Genomic DNA, 23,043 nt, shown 5'->3' with positions numbered 1-23,043 from the left:
GCTGTTGGATGAGACAGGGACAGAGATAATTCTGACAATTTCTCCCCTCATGGCACTGATGATAGACCAGGTAAAACATTTGAAACAACAGAGAGTGTAGGTAGTCATACAAGGATTTGAAACCTGCACCTCAGATACTTTGCCAAACCACTCTCAGCTGCTCAACATCAAGCCCCTCCTTCTTCCTAGCCACCAACTCTTCCTTCTCCCTTGCTTGCATTAGCTGCTGGGCTTCACAATCTTGTTGAATGTTTTGTATTTCTTGGGACAAGGGGGTAGTGGGACGTGGATCCTGAACCAAGGGTAGGAGGGTTTTAAATTTTGATGGTCAGCATGGATGACAATGATGGTCCAAACCATGTCCGAACCCAGTACTACCATCTACATCAACACATACACTCCCCACACCACCCAAGCCGAGTGGCTCAGCATGTCTCTTACTTCTCATGCTAATCTTCTGACTATCTTTATGCTGATCATGACCTGCTTCAGTGCTTGCAACCAGTTACACCACTCTTGATGCTTCGGATTCTTGTGATGCAGCTGGCTGTGGTGGATCCTTCACCAAATATGCTAAGACATAATTGGATTTGGAGTTGCCATTTTTGACTGTTTTCATTGTGTGGTGATACTTCCAAGAGTTGCCTTTGAGAGAATGTTCATCACATTCACAATAATGATGTACACAAAGAAACACCCTCTCATTCTGTACTTACTTACTGACATCTGTCTTTGAACAAGTACCCTACAGCCATTTTGTTTCAATAGCATACTATACCTTATACACCTGTTTCCTTCAGTGGACCTGAGTGAGCTTATGCTTAGTTTACAGCCAACTGCCTGTGTCTGGTAGGTTCTTGTCATGAGCGCACTTGCTTCCACTCATAGAAATCAAGGTGGAGAGGTGCTCAATGGACGTGCCTTGATCATCAATGAAAGCATGTGTCTTGCCTTTTTGAGGTGATGTTGGAGCTTGAAAAAGTTCTCTGTCACGTACTGATGAAGTTCCAGATGTTATGGTATATAAAGATACGTGGGGGTACCAGCTAAGCCTGGTGACCTCCAGATAAGGTAACCGAGGTCACCACCTGTATATACGCTTGTTCGGTGAAGTTGCAGGGCCACCACCCTCCCTTGAACTTCTAAGAATCTGTCAGGAATCTCCGGCATGCATTCCTGAGGCTGGGCCCTCCCAAAAAAGGTAAAGACCGCCCTTCCACCAAGCTCGCAACCTTCTCATGACACTGTCATGCAGCACACATCAACTGCCAATCCTCAGCCAAGTGCTATGGTGTGCCACTACCTCTCCCTGTGTGAAGCCCATGTCATGTTCCTCCCCATGATGTTGAAATACAAGCTGTAGCTACAAAAGTTACTTGAATTGGAGCCATCTTTGATCCCTTCAATTAAAACCCATTTTCTTCAACTGAATATTCAAATAAGACCAATTGAAAGCCTTTACCTTCATCTCATTCAGTTGAACATAAGAAACTTCATTTCCTTTAAGTAATATTTATTTTATTCAGTTGAAGGCCTCTCCAAATGTGCCAAATGAAGCAAACAATCTTGCAGCTTATTTCAAGTTCTTTGTCTTGCACTCTGCTGCCAAACAGCAGCTACATAGGCAAACAAGGGAGAAACACTGTTTGCTTCGTTTTGTTCAACTTGAATAAATTGGCCAAATGAAAGGAATGAAAGGAGGCACAGATGAGCCATTTGAATCCCTTTCAGCTGCTTCAGCTGGAAGGGAAAATTTTGAATAGGAAGGTTGTTCAGTTGGCAAAGAGAGAATCTTCATTTCCTTCAACTGAAGATTAACCAAACAGAACAAATGAAGCAAATGAGAGGTCTTGGTTGAAGGCCACACTCACAAGGGATTTTTTTATTTTTTGTTAACTTAATTCAAGTGAAGAAGTTTTTGTTTGCTTCAATTTTCATTTGGAAATTTCTTCAATTGATTCTTCAAAAGCTTCATTCCATCCAGATGATGGAACAGATCAAACAAAGGCCAAAATGTACATGATGCACCTGCTTCCTTCAAATGAAGACCAAAAATCATTCGTTTTATTCAATTGAATTTTTAAAATCCCGATTGAGCATATATTAACCCACAGGAGGTGAGGTCACCACTTCATGTTCCCACTACATTAGTAGTGGGTTTTGTGGTGCAACCTCGACTGAAACTAAAATCATGTGCCAAATTTTCCCATCACATGTAATCACGCCCTTTGCTTACTCAGGAAAGATGGGGGAAAGGTCACATTCTCCATAAGCTCTTTGAGAAAAAGGTCACATTCTACATAAGACCATGTTCCACTGGGTAGGAGAAAGGTCATACAACAGAAAAGATGGGGGAAAGGTCATGTCCTGCAATCACACACATCTTATGGATGCACCTGTCCCACTTACAGTGTTTTGCATGTGAGATTGGAATCCAAATCTCATGAAAAGTTGTTTGTTCTGGTAATGTGTGATGTTGCCTTCCTCAGTGTCACAGTGATGAACGTTGAACTTCCTCTGCCAAAGCGCTCTTAGTGAAGGTCACAGGTGGCTGATAAACGATCTAGTCTTCTGACTAGATTCTAATTTTCTTCAAGTGGAGGAGTCCCCTCCCTTGGAACCCACATTTACGTCGATGATTGAACATTGACTCCCATCAGTCTTGGACCATAAGAACAAACAAGTTTCCGTGAGATTTGGATTCCAATCTCACATGCAAAACACTAAGTATTCCACAATGTAGTCTACCCTTCCTTTTCCCTTTCATTCTTGTAGGCCTTGTATTTCATTTCCCTCAATGACTCATACATAGCTAATGAGGACATCATGGTTACCTGAGTTAACGTATTTAGCTAATAGTACATATACTTCAACTTCTATGTTGTGAGTTGCTTGTGAGAAAATATATCACATGGTAATAAGACATAAATGCATAATGTGCTATCACGTTTTCAATATCTTGTCTTTCAACATGTACATGTAACATCAATAGACAAATTGATCATTATATTACGGTTATGGGTTGTGCTCTGTGTATTTTGTGAGCAATATGAAATGTACTGCTGTGGCTGCAAGGAGCTGGCCAAAGGCTGAGCAACGAGCAGCTGTAAATTACTATAATTCAATGCAGAATCAACATAAATACCGAAAATGGTCCGTAGCAGGCCATGCAGCTTGCCGCCCTATGTGTTATATTGAGGCATGACGGCGTGCCAAAGACGCACGTGATAGGTCACCCAAGGTCACGACCTGCCAGGTGACCGCAGGTGACCAAGACCTGTGGTACATAATTACAAGGTCACCTCAGGCCTAGCACTTCTATGTGCTTCTGGGCCCTTAGAGGCCAATTCTTTGTCTGGGGGTAATTGGCCTGAGAGGGGGCCTTCCTAAGCACTGATGGCGGTGATGGCTAAAAATATACTTGCTTCGAATCATCAATTTTCTTAGATTGCGATCTCTAGCTCTAACAGTGCTTGATGAAAGCGCTCCTCGCACTCTGGCCGCTCCTGGTGGTCCCTGCGCTGGGGGACTTAGATATTTCAGTTGTCCATTGCAAATATCACGTGCGCTTTCACTCTTTCCTTCTTTTCTTAGCTTTCCCGCTGCAGACACTCCCCAACGATGCGACTAAGCAAGTCGCATGCCCAACAGCCTGCCACCAAGGGCTTTGGGCGAGTCTTCCGTAGTCCAAAAAAGAGATGCGACAGTCGTAAAACCTCAACACAGGTCACGTATCTTGGACAAGCGGATAAACTTCGTCGCGCACAGGAAGTTCTGGCCAGACTTCTGGCAGACCCTGGGGAGGAGGAAGACGATGAAGGGGGAGATGACTGTGAGGGAAGCATGGAGGTTCCAGGAGATCTGGGCAACTCAGGGTCGGGCTTCGCTTGGGGGGAAGGGGATGGGGATGGGGACAGGGACGGGGATGACTTCTCCATGCCAGATAATGGGATGGATGTGGACTTGTGTCCTAGCACCCCTCAAAAATCCGATCCGATACCACCAAAGACGCCCATTCCTGCAAAAGTACGACGCACTGGCCCAGATGCAGAGGCCAACCTCCTTTACCAGCAGTGGCAGGCTCTCATTCCCCGCCTCGTGTCCCCATTCCTTTCCTTCATCTCAGCTACCCATGGAAAAAAGACCTTTCCCCTCGATGGGGTTCGTTCAACGTGTCTCAAAGGGGATGTATGCGTCGCGAAATCCAGAAAAGTCCTTTGTCTTTTTTTTTGATCGTACGTGCCACATCGTCTTCTCAACAAGCCATTCTCATACATCCTTCTGGCAGATTTTGACACTTTTGAGGTCACTAGTTGCGAATGTCAGGACATTATGGAAACCCTCATCCTTCATGGTCTCTTTCCGACATCGCCCACCCAACCCCGGATGGCTGTATCCATTATTCTCATACAACACTACAACGCTCTTTTTGAACATGCATGCGATGCTGTATACGCGTATTCTCATGCTGTCAACCTAGTTTATGGACGCCGAGGATTTGTTCACCGCAACTATCAGGTTCTCCATCTGATGCTTATCACCCACCCTTTTTTCTTACAAACTCTTCATTTCAGGGGGAGATCGTTCAGAACGCCTTCCGTCGAGGCCTAGGTCATGCCATTCAGTGGTATGACAGCCTGCAAGTTCAGATTGAACAAGAACTCGAAGCAGCGACTGTGGCTGGTGACGCCGCCACTCCTTGCTCCTCGGAAACCAACCTGGATACCATCACCACCCCTGAGGCACCCATACCCAAACAGTTGACCCCTGATTACAGTCTAGCAGAACCTCCTCTGTCCCTTGTCGAGTTGACTCCTGATGACAGCCCACCCGAACCTCCTGTGCCCCTTGTCGAGTGCGCGAGGGTTCTACAGCAACGCTGTCCAGCTTGCTTTGGATTGCGGACGTTTGGGCGTTTGGGAGCAACGTACGTACCATTACTACCATGTTGCAGGCTATGCTGACCAGGATGTTCCCAGAGGTGCTGATTTCATTGTCGCCACTGATGGCAATTTCAGCCAACGCCACAGAAAAGATGCGGGCGATTGTCCTGAGTTCTACAGGCCAGAATACTTTCTTACCAAGGCGTATGTCGACAATGTTGGAAAACGCATCACGGAGGCGCAGGGCCGGCCTCCCCAAGCTCGCAAAGCTGCCAAAGTACCAGATGAAGCAGTGGACGAATGTGAAGATGGGCATGACTCCAGCAGTGGGTCGACCATCAAAACGAATATGGATCACTATGACGATGGAGGAGTGATGGCTCTTGTTTGCCGCCATGATGCCCCCCTCTTCCTCGCCAACATCGACACTCCTGGTGAGCAGCAAAAGTACGCGGTTTCCCTCATAGAACATCTGTTTTCCCTTCTGCCTCCAACAGCCACCGTGACCATTCTCTATGATGTTGCATGTGTTCTTGATCGCAGCCTTAACTTGGTAAGTGCGCCACTACATTCACACATCTCTTCCTCACCACAAGCCAGTTTGACATACTTCCCGAAAGCCTCACCAGTCATGCTGACTTTGGCACCAGTGCCATGCATGCCTATGTTCATCAGTGGTCGTGCCAATCATCTACAACCCACGTATTCGAGAAGGACCCGGCCTTTCTGATGGGGAGGGCGTGGAGCGTTTTTGGTCCCGTTTACGCAAAATGATCGGTGTGACTCAGGTTTCAGCGGTACGATATCCATGAATACTAACCTTCCTGAGCTTATCGACCTTTCCACAGCGACGACGATGCATCTGGATGCTTGATCGTCAATCCCGTTCCATAGGAGCTGAGCTACGGGATGACCTCGGTGATTGGATCCGGCGGAGACTCAAGACCATCGCAACTGAAGAAAATGAGGCGCGGAAGATTTTGAGCAAATGCGGTGTACCAGTGAGCGAGTTACGGACTCAGTGGGGGTTACAGAAAGCAGCCCAGCTTTCTATCCGTGCTCGTTAGTCACCAAGCCATTCTATCTCTCAAATTTTCTAATTCTAAAGCACCAGATGCCCCTGCCCATCTCAAGAAGGAACTGGATGCCGTGCTTAAGCTCCAAACCACCATCGACACCACCGATGACGCCATTTCTCGCCTGGCCGATCGATTCTCGAAATCCACATTAAGCAGCTTAGCTAGAACTCAAGAGCGTTTGAAGGAGAAGGTCAAACAACTCTATGCATCGTTAAACATTCAGGACTCGTTCCCTGAACTCGAGGATATCAACCTGGACTTCGTAAAACTCTTGGTGCTAGCACGCGATCTCAAAATAAACATCCGCAAGTGGGCCATTGGGAGTTTTTTTGAGTGGGATCAGTTGGATCAAGCCACTGGGGGACGTCAACATGCTATCGGTTCGTTTTGGTGTGTTGTATCTATGTGTTGTATCTAATACACCGCGGCTCTTCTCAGGGCTATTCGAAAATTCAACAACTACTGTGAACAACTAGCCGCAATGTACCGACCTGATTGGGAGCTGCCACTCCCAGACGCTCTCCCTGTCAAACTCAATGACTTGCGCAACAGCCTGTTGCTCATGGAGGACGTTTGGATCACTCGTACTGCGCCCGAGGTTCCACGTTGGCTTGAGGAAGTCAAGGTTCGGGTGGGAATACGAGCAATGTTAAAGCTCGATCACTGCTTGGAGGAACACCGTCGATTAGGCGTTGAGGCGGACAATCTTTGCCGCTGGTTTGGACGGGAGCTCCTCGCCCTTGAAACAGCCATGTTGTCACCTTCCAGTGAGTCTTTCCCCTCCAACGAGAATAAAATTATTAACCCTTGGTAGACCAAACTATCCAGACACTTCTCAAGAGCCGTCGTGATCACCTGATCTCACTCAAGTCTCGTTGGAGCAATACACTTGCTTCCAGCCCTAGGTTCGACACACATGTTCAGGCTGCCTTGAAAATCCGACACCAGGACCCTACCAATGCCAGCGTGACCTTGCCTTCACCTGATCCATTAACGATGACCTGGCTACAACCCCTGACACAAGATGTCGGCAAACTCACATTTGCTGATCCAGTGTATCATACCGCCGATCTTATAAACCTGGACAACATGCAGACGGATACAGGGGAAATCCTATTTGGCGACATGATTGATGCGGAAGATGATGAAGATGATGAAGATGAGGCACCACCCCCTCAAGATAATGAACTGTTGACGGTTCAAGACATACCCGCACACGCTATAGAGCTCAAGTGGGAAATCCCCGTAAGTGTGGATCAGCACCATAATTTCCCTGTCTCAACAATATCCACGCAATTAGGCATCTCTTGTCCAGGACAGGAACCTCATTGATGCCCTGCATTTCCAAACAATCGGGCCACTAGCAACTCACAGAAACCGGCGCCGAGTACCCCACGCGAAACCCAACCTATACGATTTTGAGGCGGACGACATCATACGCCTCGAAACCCCAGGGTCTCGCCTCAATGATGTTTGCCTCAACAGCACGGCTGCCCTCCTTCAACACTGGTGGTCTCACCCCAGCGACATCCATGAAGCAGACAGTCAACGGTGTGCAATTTTTTCGACCTTCGATCTCCACATGGCGCACTACAATTGCCCGCATTCTGAAATTTGGCGTCGGACACATCATCTGGAATTCTGGTGTAAAGACGTGTGGCTTCTACCCATCCATCAATCACGCCCAACTGGCCATTGGGTACTGGCCGTGATCTTAGTGTCCACAGGGAACATTTTACTGTTTGACAGTCTCGCCGACATGGCCCTGTGGAAACGGGAGATAGGTGTTAGTCCATGAGTATCTGCTATCTCGTTATACTCACTCTTTCACAGGAAATTATGCTCTTGATCACACATTTGGTTCTCGCATCCAACCGTGAGGGACATCCCCTGCACGTCATCACTGAAGAAGGGTGGACCGCGCAACCTCTACTGTTGAATGCCGTCCAGAAGGATGCCTTCAGCTGTGGATTGTGGGTTCTTGCCGCCATCGTGGCCGTCTTAAGAGGGTGCCATATTACAGGCTTGAAGGAGGGGGAAATAGAGACATTCAGATGGGCTTTGGTTAGACATGTATATGCTCTACCCTGATGTACTCTTCCATAGCTGAACTATTCTGACGAACACACACTGCATTTCATTAAGGTCACGACATTGGATACTCATGACATCTGATACACATACCCATTCGCTAAGTATGCCACTTGGAACACCAAAATCCCCAGTAATGCATCACACAACAACTGCTCAAGCCAACGAATTGTCTCCCCGACCTCCAAAGTCATCTCATGGACTTCCCGCCAATTCTCACTAACTCCTTCAAGATGGAGGAGCTCATCCTCGTAGCGCGTGAAGTGGCTCCAGAATTCTTCGAGAATGGTGATTTCCTTTGAAAGCGATTTCGTCTTTGTAGTTCTTAAGTAGTCCCGAGCGGCAGCCTCAACAAACAATTTGCGGCATCCCTTGATGTACATGCAATATTTTGTATGGCGCGAATCAGCCTGAGTTGTCCAGTACTCTGGGTCAGAAGAGCTACAAAGGCTAGTGTCAGCGCAACACCAGGAGAGTATGAATTTTAGCATACATTCGAACCTGTCGAATGGAAGTGGTACCAGATGGTGAGGAGGGTGAAGCATCTGTGGCGAGGGTTTCGATAGAGAGACTAAACAGGGTGTACATTGTAAGTCTGGTGATGAAGTCCCAGGAACCACTTACTTTTGAGTTTGTCTTTCTTTCTGCCGGCGTGCCTGAATTTCAGACTTATGGCTTTGTTGAATGAGTTATTGGTAGTAATGTACAGCTAAATGTCTCACCTTTGGTAGCTGCGGGTGCTCTTGGCCCTGTTGGCATCCCGTTTTGCATTGGCGGAATGATATAACCGTGGTCGAGCCATGGAAAGAGAGGGTAAGGTAAGTATCAATAGGGAAACTCGGAACAAATCTGGCTTATGGTCTGACCTTTACTCTTTTTTTTTTCTAGCAGGGGACAGGGCAATTTATGGGTATGGGTGTGATCCTGCATTATTATAAATCAATTCCGCATAGTTTCTCATGCAGGAATCGGACTGTGTAATATTCTACCATAGGTTTTATGTTGCAGAGCGTCGTTTGTTTACTGGTAATATCTCGGACCGCATTACAGATCGGGCAGATCTCTTAATCATGGAGATTAGTTCCGGTTAAAACATGGAGATTAGCATGATCATCTTTGATGAACCAAAAACAATCATGTGGTCAATCCATTTCAGTAACTGCAGATTGTGCTGCTCCCTTGTCCAACCAAAAAAAATCTGCCTTGGTTCAATGTCCCGACCTTCATACATAAGTCTACATTGGTGTAATCTATTTTTGGGTGTTGTTGGGTGGCTTACAGCCATTACTGATCAACTGTACAGTTGATCGTATATAAACCCAACCAACCCTGACTTCGCCCCTTAACCCTCTTCTTCATCATTCCCCCACTTTAACTTTGTTCCGTTCTCCCTCATCTTCTTTGCCTGCTCAATGTGTCCTGGTCAGTCCACCGACTCACTCCACCCTCTGACCGAAGTCCATTCACTCACAAACACCCCAGACTGCCTCCAACCCAGCTCCTCCAGCTCCAGGCCCAGCGCCAGACCAGCCTCAGGTAGTTCGTCAATATTTCTTGTTGCATTCTCAACTAATGCATACTCCTACTCCAGACGACGTTCTGGCCAACGCACCAAGCATTGTTATGGGACAGAGACGGCTTTGTAACGGCAAGTAACTCTCGCCGATATGTATATGCATGAAACTAAGAAAGACCCCAGATGATAGCATATTTACCGACACTAACAGCCAGCCTGTCAGCCCCAGCCGAATGGTTATTGAATGTAAGCCTGTCTTTCCTCTTTCCTCCCTTGTCTCCCTTCAGAAGCTGACCATCTCTTAGTGACTGACTCCCCTGTTTCCTCTGCGCAAGAATTGCCCCCCGCTACCCCGCCACTGCCTCCCGTTGATGGGATCCTTCTCAGCGGTGGCACTGGCACCAATGACGAAATTTTGGTCATTGCCTGTGGGAACTGCACGGCCTGCAACGTGGTGGAGACGGTGAAGGACTATTACTATGTGGTCTTCAAAGGCAGGGGCGCAGTTGGTGTTTTTCGGAGCCTGGTAAGTCTGTCATTGAGCCATGTTGTGCCAATCTGATGTTGTGCTCAGGAGGCTGCAGACCTTGTCTGTGTGAGTGTTCCCAATGCGTTCTGGAGAAAATATACCACCTGAAGTGCCGCTTTTGAGGCGTTAGCCCATGCAGAGCGCACCAACACCATTGCATGGCTGTAGGGTGACTATTTTCATCATGCCAATCACCACAGCCTTCAACCCTTTGCATGCTTACTGCATATGTTATACCCTATTTAAGTGCTCTCCCCTCCCTTGCATCCCTCTCTTTGCATACCACACTTCTTGGACTCCATTCGCACCCGCCTCTTGCATTTCTTGGACTCTGTCTGCAATGTCTCTATATCTTGTACTCCGCTCACATCTACTTCACTCGCATCTTCTCCATGTTGCTTAGAACTCATATCTCATCGATTCCATGTCTTGTAGCCTGCCGTTCTGCCCTTTTTTGGACTAGAGTCACCATGTTTTGAAACCACCACTCCCCGTTCTGGTTAGCTTCACTTGTGTTGTATTTTTTATTGCCCCTGCCCCTTCTTGTTGTGTATATTAGATGCTCTTAATTCAATTGACTTCATTGTTGCGTGTATGAACTGTGTGTGACTGTATGTGATGAGCTCGCTTGTGTAATCATCGTACTCCTCACATCCCCTGACCTGGCTGACATATGTACCCCAGCACCGTCGACATGCTGCCTGCAGCTCCTGTGCATTCGCCAACACATTTGGCCCATTTTGTCGTTGTATGATGGGTGTTTGACATCGAGAGTGCTGATTGCTGTCAATTGGTTGCACTTGAGTGAGTGTGGATCTGTCGCTTCTCTCCCCCTTTCCTCGGATCCTGCTCATGTTTTAGTAGCCCCCTCCCCTCCCCTCCCCTCCGATGGGTCTCTTTTGCTGCCCTTCCTTATGTTCACTCTACATGCACAACCTCCTTTGGCGTTTTAGGTACCTCAGCGCGCTTGGTGGTGGGCCAGCAAGCCTCCCCTGGCGCCCTTTCCATCCCCTCGGAGTCCCTCCATCATGGAAGACTAACATCATTCAGCAACCAATGCTTCTGACATCTGTCACACATCGGTTTCACGCTGTGGATTTTTTTTCACCATGGTCGGCAAAGGTTCCAGGGTAGGTTTTCCCTCTGAATCGTCCTTGACTTGTGTTGAAAAACAGCTGCTAGGTCATACAGTTTGCTGGGTAAGGCCTTGCATTGTGAGAACACGACACCTGGGACTGCCGTGTCAATGTTTTTATGGGTCAGATCATGTTGCTGATCACTGCTCATCAATCGTGACTTCTCATCCTTCAGACGCTTCTGTGCCTGCCAGTAGTGCTGTCAGTTTTTTTTTTCAGATGGCGTCAATTGCGCACTTGCCATTGACTTTCCCACTGTGACCTCTTCAACCTACTCCCATCCTCACTTGCCATCCTCACTGGCTTTTCGGTGTTGACTCTCTACTCTCAACGGGTTGGACGCCTATCATCATCACTAGTATGTGGTCGTTTCAGCTTTCTTTCTTTCGAGCACATAGTGACTTTGTACTCCAGCAATGGCGGAGGGTCGCTATAATCTCCATCAAACACTTCATCTGACACCCAAAAGCAAAACGTCCCAAGCTACTCTCACACGACGCAAGAATCGAAAGGGGACGGCCTCTCCATCTCCATCCCCAACACCTCCTCTTCCACCTCAACCCAACTTCTGCTTGATGACGAGCGTGCCAGAGTCATTTGATATGGACACAGGCAAGGGATCGTCTGGGCAGTTTGACGACATGCCTGCCTCTGATGGTGGGTACGAAACCATCAGACCGCTTCCTGACGCTGAGGACCACGAAGTCGATCCTACTATGGCTGAAGTGGACTATTGGTTGGGTGCTGGTGCAAGTCAAGAGATCGCATCTATGTGTGTCGATGCCGACTTGTCACCGGATGAGGACATCAGCCCCTCCAGTGTGGAAGGAAATCCACGTGCTAGTGCTGTGCCATTGAGCGTTGATGAGGAGCTCGAAAATAGACCGCCTCAGGACGGTCGTGGTTCTCCATATGTCAATCCAGTTGATGCACCCCTGGCTCCTCCCTTGCCAGACAATCCTTTCCCTCCGCTCAACCCTTATCCACAGTTCATTTTCCCCGATCCAATGCTCACGAACATCTCTGTTCAAAATGATGCTCCGAAAGAGGTGCTCCCTAGGGCGCATGATTTCGCGCTGCCTTGGTTGGTTTTGGACGATCTTCCCATTTATGGACCTTCCTCCACTTTGCCAAAGGACATGGCGAAGGAGGCTTATTTCAAAGCACTTGGCTTTGGACCCCCAGGAGCGTTGTCTGTTGATCACACACCTTCCTCCGCTTTGCCAAGCAACATGGCGAAGGAGGCGTACCTCCAGGCGCTTGGATTTGGACCCCCTGGAGCCTTGTCTGTTGATTGCACTCCATCTTTGACTGAACGCCCTGCTCGCACATCGTCTTCTGCTCTTCCCATTGAAACCAACAAGGAAGATAACTTGTTGGCACATGGATTTGGCCCACCAGGGGCATTACCTGGTGGGTTCGAAGTCCAGGCACATCTCACGCATCCGAAAACCAGCCTAGGTACTTCTGAGGCAGATTTCAATGTGCCCGCGGAAGACGAGGACTCTTTTCTCTTCCCGAACTCGGACGATAGTCCATTGGCGGACGATGTGACGAGAAACATGGATGAAAGTAAGGAGCCGGTCCCTCGTCAGCAAGCTGGTCGTATCTCAAGTTCGTCATGGGATGTGTTGAACACCGGCTTCCAGAAGATCGATGACATCATCGACCAACTTGCTAACAAGACAGGCCGTACACATGAGAACATCATCACGTTGTGGAAGCGCACCCACGCACATGAATGTACAGGCTCGATGTGGAATAAATACCAGAAATACTTTCTAGCTAATCGGGAGAAGGAACATAGACGGATTGGGGACTCAAGGGCAAATTGTAGGTATTTCTTTTACCTTAATATGTTCTTGACTGATGGTGATGATTTAGGCCGGACTTGCTTGGTCGGTTTTAAAGAACATGAGCCCAGATGGCGTGAGATCCTTGAGGCCTACGACGAAGTCCTCGCCGCATCGAATGTTCACTCAACCATCAGTCAACGCACACGAAAGTTTGACAGGCTGGTCAGTCAGCTCAAAAGGGTCACAAACAAAGCAGCCGAACAAGACGGCTTTGAATCCCTCTTCGTTTTGGTGGGAAATTCGATCCATGAGGACGTCGGTCTCTCTCAAGTTCACCTTTTGGCAGGTGCGGAGGAGGTATGTCCCATCTCCTGGTCTATCAACACATCCACTAATGGCTATCCTGTCAGTTCTTGCAGGAGCGGCTTCACATGGATCATGACACGATGAGTGGTCTATTTAAGAACCACGTCTGGTAGGCCAAACCTCCCAAGTCAGTCCAAGTTCACCCCTAATCTACATTTTTTGCAGCAACAGGATTTCCCTGGGACTCCAAACAAGGCTCGAGACAGACTGGAAGAGCTTGGCAGAGGCAGTTAACACGACCAATCCTAAGAAGCCTGGACCAGACGGGGACTCTTCCAACAGCAGCGACGATGACGACAACACAAGTAAAAGCTCTGGCCTCACCCTCGAAAAGGCGAAGGTGATCATCAAAACGGGCCTTCAAAACCTTCTGGGTATGTCACGACAATTGATCGTGGAACAACAGGTGCTGATGTGACGTTGCAGAGCCATATGACCTCCGTCTTAGTTTCGAATCTATTCCTTGGTCGAAGCTGTCCACCACCCTCGCCCCTGCCGGTCTTAGGATTGAAAATTGGACCAGAGGAGTCGATTTTCCACGCTCAATTGCGAAAGGCGCTACTGTAATTCGTAAATGAAACACAAGCCAGGGAATCAAAGACCTCGGCATTGGTGCCATCCGGCGTTTCGCTGAGTCTTTTGCATCTGACGCTACGAGGATCCGTGTTGTCCGCGCAGATCCAGAAAGTAAGTGTTGTTGCCATTCAACCATTATACTACCGACTTATTATATTGTTTTACTAGTGCTACTCACGAGCAAAGTGCCCTTGTACATGGAAGCACCGCCAGGTCCCAGCTCAGTGACGAAAGTCACTCGTCGCGGTTATCTGGATGGTCACGTCGATCAGATCATGGACAGGTCGCAGGAAAAGCACCCTCGCATCGCGAAACTTCCGCCAGCACATGAGATCATAGAGATCAAGTCGAGTCCACCATTGGATCGCCCAACTATGGCACCTCGTTGAGCACACCCCAAAAGCAAAAAGGAAAGAAGACCTGACGGCAGCGATGATAGCGATGACGAACCTGTGGTTCCACCAGTGAAAAGGCGACCCACCAAGAAGTCCAAGGAAATCGTCTCATCCAGCGACATCAGTGATGCCGACGCTGATGATACTTTGGAGTCGATGGTGACTTCAAAGTCAGAGAAGGCCAAGACAACAGCAAAGGCGCTCAAGGGAAAGGGTAAGGCTACAGCGACTAAGACCACTGCCATGGGCACTGCCTCTGGATTGGGTGCTGCCCCAGCTGCCCCCAGCGACCAACTCAAACTGATCTCTGCATTCAGTGCAGTGTCTCGTGCTGTCGCTGCCATGTCTACGTCCAAACCATCACCCCCCACTGTAAACCCGGCTGGTAGTGCACGCATCCAGCCACACCCCATCAAGCATCAACCTCCAGCCATCTCAGCTGCCAGAGACCCATTCACCGTGAAAGAGGCCGGAGCTTCTGGAAATCCTAAGGGTGTGTCCATGCGACCTGTCGCTCCCTCAACGTCGACAATCCACAAGTCTACGACAACATCCAAACGGTCAGTGTTTGGACCCATTTGTATCTTCGACAATCCAGCCCTCTCCCTGTCCAAGGCCACTTCGAAACGCTCAGTGGATACTGAAAGGTTGCAAGCGGTAATCAGCAAGAAACCTCGCACCAACGTCGACAGACCAATGAGTTCAGCACTTGCGATGGTGAGTTCAGCACTTGCGATGGCAGATAAACCGTTGGAGGAACCAATCGTCATCCCAAAACCCACTTCTTCTGTGGAGGACACACTGGTGCCTGGAGCGACGTCCATGCCTACTCCACCCCCGACACAAGGGGCCGGGGTCAATCCTACACAGGGATACCAGTGGCCATATGGCTTCTTTCCTCCGTTCAGTTTTCCGCCAGGGTACCCAGCCCCACCCCCTGGTTGGACCTTTCCGGGGATGCCGCCTTGGAACCCTGACCGTCCCGCAGGTAGTGCTTCTGACTCAGCACCAGTTCCGCCATATCCGCCTCACCTGTACTTCCCTCAAGGCGCCTTCCCTACCCCTTCAGCAAAGCCAGCCGAAGGGGAGCCTGGACCCTCTCGCCTGACGTGAGGTCGTCGCTTCATCATATTCTGCTTCAAGTTGGCGGTTGCGCAAGATTGTGCTCACTTGATCCTCTGACATTTTTCTTGTAGCTCTTAGTTCTTGTATGCATTTTGAACTGATTTCGTATGCATTTTGGACTGTCATTTTGGACTTGAATTTTTTACTATTTCTTGGACTATATTCTTGACATATATCGTATGTATTCCCATAATTCCGTATTTTTAATACCAAAACCTTCTTGGAATGATTCTGCGTGACATACAAATAAAAAACACAGCACATCACGTTGCGCTGGGTGCTTGGGTGGTGAGAGGTCTTCGCGCTTGGGCGGTGAAGGTCACACTGGGCACTCCGGGCGCTCTGCGCGGTCAGAGGCTCAATACCTGACACTTTGAACACCTTGGGCTCTTTGGGCGCTGCACTTTGGGCACTAAGATGAAGGCCCGATCCCCTTCCTAATTTGGATTGATCAGGAAGGTGCCGTAGTGATAGCGACCTCTCAGGCCAATTACCATCAGTCAAATAATTGGCCTCCGAGGTCATCTCGCACTCAGAAGCGCCAGGCCTGAAGTGCACTGAAGTGTACAAGGTATCGAGACTACCCTGCCGCGCCTGGCTTCCCTTTAACTCATTCACAATTCCTCCCTTGCACCCAATCGTATCCTTTGTGGTGTTGAATTCCATTGTCGTTCGTGCGTTCTCTCTCATTCTTCTCACCTCTAAGTGCTGCAACCCACTAATTCCCAGAGACGGCCTCTCTATCCCCCTGTTCTCAGCTTGGTGTAACATCCGTACGCTCTCCCTCCCCAGGACGCTCTCGTCTATGACCACCTCGGATTGGTTCTTCAAAAATACGGCCCAGAACGAATTAAACCAGGATCAAATGACCTTCCATGTCACCGTTGACTTCGAGTTCCAATCGCCTAAGGAGTCCAGGTCGAAGGCTGCAACTCCTCCGTCAACTGCCACACCTGGGGTCGACGTCGAGGAACAGAAGAACGAAACAGACCTCGAAGATGTCCTCAGTGTGACTTCGGTTTCAGCGCCCGCACGCAAGCCTTGCTACAACTCCCACTGACAAAGATACCGAAACTAATAATAGTACCCGTCCACCAGGAACTCCAGTCTCAATGCATACAGTTGCAGAGGACCCAGTTCCTGCATTTCAAGTGCGCCTCCTTGCCAGTCAATAGCATTTGCTGGGTGCCTTTATAGATGACATACTTTATGCACCCTCCTCCCTTTCCTGTCCTCCCTTGTTTTGCGGCCTATGTATCATTCTTGAGGCTTTCTGTGATATTATGGATGGGCGTTTACCCATTGTAAACTAGTAGTCCTGCGCTATGTATGAATTTCGGAGATCGATACCATTAGGCAGGCAGGATGCAAAACGTATCAAGAAAAAAAAACGGCATTGAGATCTAGTGGGACAATAACCTAGATGTCGAGCATGGGGACAGGATTGGAACAATCAACGGCACCCGGCCAATTTCCCGCCAGCTGCCTTCTCCACCCCAGCCAACATCCGCTTCAGCTTGTCCTCCCTTCCATTCGCCGCAGCCGCCCCACCAGCCCCCCTCCTCCTGGCTCCCCCAGCGGCATTGCCCTCCTCTGCGTCCTCGTCCTCGTCCACATCTGCGTTCCCAATCATAAACTCTGCCACGAACTTTGCGATGCCTTCTTCACCCACCTCACACGCAGCTCTCGGTCCCCAGCGCCATTCCCACGTGCGACCTTCTTCCGCGTCCTCTGCTTGAGTAGCCCGTATACGTTTCCCTGCGCCTTTCTTCTTTGCTGCATTGTCACCAACCTGTTGGCGGTCGAGGAAACCTTTCTGTTGGAGATGGGTCAGGTATGCGTCTAGGGACATGGACCGATGCGTTGAGGAGGTGGTGAAGTGGACCGGAGAGCGGCCTGCCGTTGAAGGCAGGCGGAGGCGTTTCAGTTGGGTACGGAGGTCGACTGTTTTGTGAATTGTTAACAAGTTAGTAGGTGTGAAAGAAAAGATGGACATACCATCGGTCATAACTCTTCCACTGACGAGGATCAGAGCGAGAATCACGTAGAGAATGCCTAATGGGCCCAGCTGATCCGTTGTGCTCCATGAGATGAGGCTCCCATATGAACGTGGACGCCGCTCGTCGTCGTCAGCTCCGTTCTCGTCCTCGTCATCCGAGTCGTCGAAGGGCGTGTCCGCGAGTTCCTGCTCGAGAATTTGTTCGTCTGTGAGTGCTGCTCGCTCGATGATGGAGGGATGCAGACATGAGCGAAGCATGTAGGTTTTCGAGCCGAGTGCTACCGCTACGAGGAAGAAAGGGTGAGTATATGTGCAGAAGACAGAGAGGGAGTCGGAGTGGTTACATTTCTTCTTGACACCCGTGGCTCGACGAGCCTCAGCGAGCTCTTCCTCGTTACCATTGGTGTTGTTGTCTTGCTCCAGCCCGGCGCGTGAGGGTATCTCAACGAGCTCCATGCCAAATACTTTTTGGAGTTTTTCCTGAGCAGCATGGAAGACACCGTTGAATGCTCGGGAAGCGTTTGGACCAAGAACTATCCAATAGATTGTTCATCAGTTACTGCAAGGCACTTTTTATAAAAAGGAGAAAGAACCTTTCTTGGTAATATCGTCCCTACGCAGTGGAATCCGTTTGTGCTCGCAGAAGAGAGCCAGTCTGACAAGGTCATTGGCTTTGCGCACAAGGTCCTGTTGGTCGGGAAAAAAGGGTCGGTAAACGGCTTTAATCTGTCAAAGATAGTCCATACAGTATCCCCATTTTCTTCCCCGTCGACATCCATTAGTCCACCACCAGCTCCGTCCTCGTCCTCATCCCCTCCATCGTCTTCATCTTCCTCTGGGTCCTCCTCGATTTGCCTGGCTTTTCCTCCGCGAGCCTGTTGCGCCCGCTGGCTCGCCTGTGACTGAGAAGGAGCCGGACGTTGAGATCGAGTAGCAGCGCGTGGCATTGCTCCAATGGTGCTAATGAGTGGGCGAAGAAACGCGGTGTGACATTGGTGTGACACCACGCGAATATTAGTTGAGTCGGAATTGACGCCTTTTAGGCGCTGGTAGCAAAGCTCACGACTACCGCAAGTAAAGCATCTACATATATTACAGGGGTATATAGCAAAGGGGAATACAAAATTGAATAAAGAGTGATTTACAGATTATCACAACACTCCCCAAATCCTAGCCATACCCAAGTATTATGGCCAACAAATCCTTCCAGCCCCTTTTGATAACAACCTTAACACCACCCGCATATTCCGCTGCAAGCCACTCCAAATACCGTGCATCCAATCCGCTCAACGGACCAAGCTCAAACAGGAGGATGTCTTTCGGGCTGAGGTATACTGTTGACTCATCAGCCTCAGAGCCCACTCCCTTTGGCAGGAGCATCTCCAACACTGACACCTGGAAAGCCGTATGGGCATGGAACGTCTGCAGCAACGCGAGTGTCGTCAACAGCTGGCCGTCCCTTCTCTCTTGGTTGCCGTTGCCCTCCAAAGCAAAATCGTCCCCCGCGCCAAAGGAGGAAGACACCTGCCGTGCCTTCCCGCTTCCACCAGAAACGGTGGAAGAGGCCTTGCCGCTTATTCCACTCGACCTCTTTGCAGCTTTACTCGTTGATGTAGGTGGCAAGAGGGTGCTGCTCCCTATCGCTGGCACCGGCCGACCCTCGATCCCCATACCTAAACTCCTCACATACGTCGAGTGCAAGGAAAGATCATCATCGCCTTCAAGCCGCACAGAGCCCCAGTTCTCCGGTCCATCGGCGGTTGAATAAGACATGGTAGAGTTACCCCGCCATGACCCTATCCACAGTCCGGCGCAGATAATGCACACGTCTTCATAAACTTGCCATGCGTCTGTCCATGCAGTGATAGACTTTGATTTCAGGGGTGCGTCTGGAGAGGCGGAGGGTCCACAGCATGCATGGTGTGAGGCTTGGTCTGAGTCGAGTTTAAGGATTCGCTCAATCTCATTCCACTACAAAGCATGTTAGTTTTCTCTGGCAATTAGACGGAAAAAAGAAAAGCGTACAAGTTTTATGTCACTCCAGGCGAAACGGACTGTGGACAGCCGGGGAGTTGGGCTTTTCGAGCTACCAGGCTGGGATGAAACTGGCTTGGAAGCGTAAAAAGTTGGTCGTGTCGCTTTATGGGGTGTCAATGTCGTAAGATCAATCAGTAGGTCGTAATAAGAAGGTTTCTCGATAAATATCGCATCCGTCGTGCCTGCTGTGGCGTTAGCAATAGATCATTGACAATCATCCGCACTCACAGGCAACCCAACCACGTCCTGTCTCGCTCTCAGTGCGAAGTTTGTCAAGGTCAGCCAATGTCACCATCCCAAGTACGTTCACAGGTTCCTTATTCCGGCCCTTCAGCCGTGTCGTGGACGTGGAGCCTTCACCAGCTTGGTACTCAAAGCACATGTCTGCAGCAACATGACATAGAATGCACGCAGGTTCCACTGGCGGTAGGGTATATATCATCACCCTTCGTCGTCCCAGTATATGCTTATATAATGTCAGCGACGAAGGCCCAAGAATTCGAAGGAGATGCGGGAGATGTAGGGTGGGATTCGCATCGGGTGGGTCGGGGCTCTGATGCGCATCAGACGGCAATTGAGTCGAAGAGGCAACCGAACACGTACCCCATCCAATTCATCGCTCCACCCGTTCCAGTCCCCTGCGCCTCCAAGGTCTGCACGTCTAAGCTTCCGTTCCTCGAAAAAGGTCCGTGCAGGTTCCCAGTCGCTGTCTGTCGGGTCCAGTACACCTGATTCTTCTAATCGTGAGTAGATGATTGTCGTAAGATCTTTCAATGCTTGTACATGTCTCCATGGTCGCGGTCGCTGTGATTTGGCAAGAAGTATACCGAGTGAGGATAAGCGAAAACCCCTGTGCCCTTGTTCTGTAGTTTTTCTTCTTCTGAAGATACAAACACCATGCTGGCCGTCTTTTGTAAAATATCTGAGGAGGTATATTGTCAATTGACGAGAATAGGCGACATTAACGATACGCACACGACGTCCTGTCCAACGAGATGTAACCCACTTGGCAACGCACTAAATTCAAGGTGGTCGAGATTTAAATCTAAATTTTATATATGAGCTTTGGAAAGGAAGGGGTCGAGGTAAGAACGCACCGTCGCTAGCTTTCAACGACCAGTCAATAACGTTTCCCTGTGTTGGATGAAATGAAGCATGAAATATCGCAACTAGACGTAAGTAGATTAAGTGCTAAGACACCAGACTCCCAAGACAGACGCACCTAGATCTTGAGGACACTTTCCCTTCGAGTCCGCTATCGACATGGACAGCGAAAAATTGGGGATAAGTCCAAGTACCTGGGATGCTTGTGAATTTGGGTAGGACTTAAGTTGGAGTTGATGCGGCGGAGTCAGGTATTATAGGAGTCACACGTGTCACGTCACACTGACATTCCACAGACGACCGTCAAACGCAGCGGACACAGGCCTGCAAGCAAGTCATCGCCCACTGCAATTGGAGTTGATGAAAATCATACATTATACAAAATATCGTACATAGGAAGAAACGGCTCCTCGAGAACCAGATGCAAGAATAGTATGTATGCATTCGTTATCTTGTCGCCGTCAATTTTTACATAAATTCCTTTGTTGCTATAATTTTTATTACAAGTACAGTCAGAGTACAGCGCTTTCATCCAAGACCTATAATAAATTCTTCCGCTCAGCATGTCTCCGCGTAGCCGGGATTTGATGCGGTTGTCCAGTCGATCAAAACGGTTGGCTTGCCATCGAAAGCAAATTTGGGTGAAGGAAATCGTCATGGCCCTAGTTGTCGTTCCCACTACAAACGACGTGATCTTCTGGACGTGGATATGGATCCCCCAGACCTGAGCCTACTCTACTTTTCTGGGCCGTGTCCTACTCTACGGGTACGATAACCAGCCCAAAGCCAAATCCGGAACTGGCAGGAAACACCAACAGACCCGCCGCGGCCCCTTTGGTGCCACCAAGTCGAGGAACCCTTTGTTCGAGGCTAGTGTCAAGAGCTTTGGCCATCGGTGCGTTGTCGTGTCTCTCTGTATTGGTATTCTGAAACTCAGCTTGGAGCACAGGCCAGGACATCGGACCCCAAACTGACCTCACTCGTTTCGTCAGATGTCCGCCTTCAGACGCAAAAGGTCATCCCAATCCTGCTAACGTCTCAAGGTCCCACCCGCCATTGCCCAGTTCTCGTACACACCGGATAAGAATACTGCTACGAAACTGTTCAAACTGTTGAATAAGTACCGCCCCGAGTCGAAAAGGCCCGTTTGACTGCTACTGCTGCGTCTGGACTCTGCTAGGAGACATTCCCTCCCTTTCGATCATGTTGTGAGCAGGACTTCAAGAAACCCTATCTTCGTCAATTACGGCCTCAACCACATCGTCGCCCTCATCGAGCTCGTCATCTTCCTTCCCGCCCTGTGCCGCAAGATGGGCGTCCCCTACGTCATCGTGAAGGGTAACGCTCGTCTCGGAAATTTCGTGCACAAGAAGACGGCTGCCGTTGTCGCTCTTCGCTTCCTGAAGAGTGATGATTGGAGGGAGCTCGCTATGCTTGTTAGTGTTGCCAAGGTTAACTTGTGAGCTGCTGTGATTGTCTCTTTTTTTGATGGTCAATGATGGGTTGGTGGGTCACTGGGTACCTCTGACAAGTATGAGGAGCAGCGCGTCTACTCAGAGTCTTAGGAAGCGCGCCAAGGCTGCCGGGCAGAAGTACTACGACTGCTGCTTTGCTTTGAGCATTCCGGGGGGAAGTTTTGAGCAGGGGGTCCCCCTGCCGTTTCGTCGGCATGCTTTCAGTGGTTCCCTTTGCACGCTTGGAGCGGTTCTCTTATATGTACTTACAGCTTACAATTATTCAAAAGGTGCACAAATGTACCGTCATGTTCGTCTGCGTTTGGATACGTGGTCCTTGAATGTTGCGTTCTGCAGTGTCTTGTAGTTCGGAATCGCCTCAGTCGTCTTGACGTACTTTTTATCTTGTGTGTTTTTGGTTTGAAGCTTTCGTCGAGTTCCTCTTGAAGCTGCCACACTTTTCCAGGCAACTACATAATCGCATATATAAACCACTGCTCGAGCGCCCACGTGCGAACACTCCATTCCTGTGCACCGGCAAACCGCGAAAACGCACACGTTCGCGCCCACAGAGTTCTCGCTTCTTTCCTTCGCCCACATCTGCTACGCTACCAACATGAGTGGAAACCAAGTCTTCCCAGGGGCTCAGAACTTCGTTGTAAGAGGCAGCACATTCATGGCTGCCGATATTGTACGTGATGCTCTTCGATGCCACTTATCCCATGCTGATATCGCACAGATCAATTACAACACTACCGATGGCAACAGGGCGACATCCGATGCAGCGATTCCCGTCAAACCGACAAACTCAAGCATTCGGTTCACAGGTCGGACTGATGTTCTTGCCAAACTGAAGGAGCATTTTACCGCCGAAAGCAACGATAAACTCCGCCGTCGAAAATTCTTCTTGTTGTATGGTATGGGGGGTATCGGGAAAACTCAGATATGTTTGAGGTT

The 23,043-nt window shown here is 49.3% G+C and overlaps 7 protein-coding genes across 7 annotated transcripts; 5 read left to right on the top strand and 2 right to left on the bottom strand.

Moving 5' to 3' along the window:
- Nucleotides 1–343: 343 nt before the first annotated feature.
- LACBIDRAFT_302176 (uncharacterized protein) lies at nucleotides 344–584 on the top strand (the record flags this gene model as incomplete). Its single annotated transcript, XM_001883321.1, has 2 exons — nucleotides 344–428; nucleotides 493–584. 2 exons carry the CDS (start codon nucleotides 344–346, stop codon nucleotides 582–584), a joined length of 177 nt encoding a protein of 58 aa, XP_001883356.1.
- Nucleotides 585–3,621: 3,037 nt separating this feature from the next.
- LACBIDRAFT_329160 (uncharacterized protein) lies at nucleotides 3,622–9,144 on the top strand (the record flags this gene model as incomplete). The annotated part of the gene is given in 15 exon segments (XM_001883320.1): nucleotides 3,622–4,161; nucleotides 4,264–4,518; nucleotides 4,575–4,855; nucleotides 4,875–4,927; nucleotides 4,955–5,436; nucleotides 5,732–5,945; nucleotides 5,992–6,352; nucleotides 6,401–6,729; nucleotides 6,777–7,207; nucleotides 7,263–7,748; nucleotides 7,796–8,026; nucleotides 8,215–8,341; nucleotides 8,569–8,642; nucleotides 8,852–8,871; nucleotides 9,048–9,144. 15 exon segments carry the CDS (start codon nucleotides 3,622–3,624, stop codon nucleotides 9,142–9,144), a joined length of 3,981 nt encoding a protein of 1,326 aa, XP_001883355.1.
- A 321-nt stretch (nucleotides 9,145–9,465) lies between these two features.
- LACBIDRAFT_329159 (uncharacterized protein) lies at nucleotides 9,466–10,501 on the top strand (the record flags this gene model as incomplete). The annotated part of the gene is made up of 6 exons (XM_001883319.1): nucleotides 9,466–9,592; nucleotides 9,645–9,705; nucleotides 9,760–9,815; nucleotides 9,875–10,095; nucleotides 10,144–10,164; nucleotides 10,346–10,501. The coding sequence occupies 6 exons, from the start codon at nucleotides 9,466–9,468 to the stop codon at nucleotides 10,499–10,501; spliced, it is 642 nt and encodes a 213-aa protein (XP_001883354.1).
- A 1,149-nt stretch (nucleotides 10,502–11,650) lies between these two features.
- On the top strand, nucleotides 11,651–15,570 carry LACBIDRAFT_329158 (uncharacterized protein; the record flags this gene model as incomplete). The annotated part of the gene is made up of 11 exons (XM_001883318.1): nucleotides 11,651–13,067; nucleotides 13,119–13,387; nucleotides 13,441–13,505; nucleotides 13,562–13,770; nucleotides 13,823–13,959; nucleotides 13,987–14,083; nucleotides 14,141–14,356; nucleotides 14,438–14,927; nucleotides 15,023–15,084; nucleotides 15,110–15,476; nucleotides 15,564–15,570. 11 exons carry the CDS (start codon nucleotides 11,651–11,653, stop codon nucleotides 15,568–15,570), a joined length of 3,336 nt encoding a protein of 1,111 aa, XP_001883353.1.
- A 727-nt stretch (nucleotides 15,571–16,297) lies between these two features.
- Nucleotides 16,298–16,552, top strand: LACBIDRAFT_302171 (uncharacterized protein; the record flags this gene model as incomplete). Its single annotated transcript, XM_001883317.1, has 1 exon — nucleotides 16,298–16,552. One exon carries the CDS (start codon nucleotides 16,298–16,300, stop codon nucleotides 16,550–16,552), a length of 255 nt encoding a protein of 84 aa, XP_001883352.1.
- Nucleotides 16,553–16,945: 393 nt separating this feature from the next.
- LACBIDRAFT_302170 (uncharacterized protein) lies at nucleotides 16,946–18,438 on the bottom strand (the record flags this gene model as incomplete). The annotated part of the gene is made up of 4 exons (XM_001883225.1): nucleotides 16,946–17,436; nucleotides 17,491–18,024; nucleotides 18,085–18,178; nucleotides 18,238–18,438. The coding sequence occupies 4 exons, from the start codon at nucleotides 18,436–18,438 to the stop codon at nucleotides 16,946–16,948; spliced, it is 1,320 nt and encodes a 439-aa protein (XP_001883260.1).
- A 223-nt stretch (nucleotides 18,439–18,661) lies between these two features.
- On the bottom strand, nucleotides 18,662–20,793 carry LACBIDRAFT_302169 (uncharacterized protein; the record flags this gene model as incomplete). Its single annotated transcript, XM_001883224.1, has 7 exons — nucleotides 18,662–19,462; nucleotides 19,517–19,710; nucleotides 19,757–20,081; nucleotides 20,132–20,450; nucleotides 20,504–20,573; nucleotides 20,626–20,697; nucleotides 20,751–20,793. The coding sequence occupies 7 exons, from the start codon at nucleotides 20,791–20,793 to the stop codon at nucleotides 18,662–18,664; spliced, it is 1,824 nt and encodes a 607-aa protein (XP_001883259.1).
- Nucleotides 20,794–23,043: the final 2,250 nt, after the last annotated feature.

This window comes from Laccaria bicolor, genomic scaffold (genome assembly GCF_000143565.1).
Source record: "Laccaria bicolor S238N-H82 LACBIscaffold_20 genomic scaffold, whole genome shotgun sequence".
Classification (NCBI taxonomy): domain Eukaryota; kingdom Fungi; phylum Basidiomycota; class Agaricomycetes; order Agaricales; family Hydnangiaceae; genus Laccaria; species Laccaria bicolor.
Note: the sequence above shows the minus strand (reverse complement) of the source record. Positions and strands in the feature narration are given on the sequence as shown.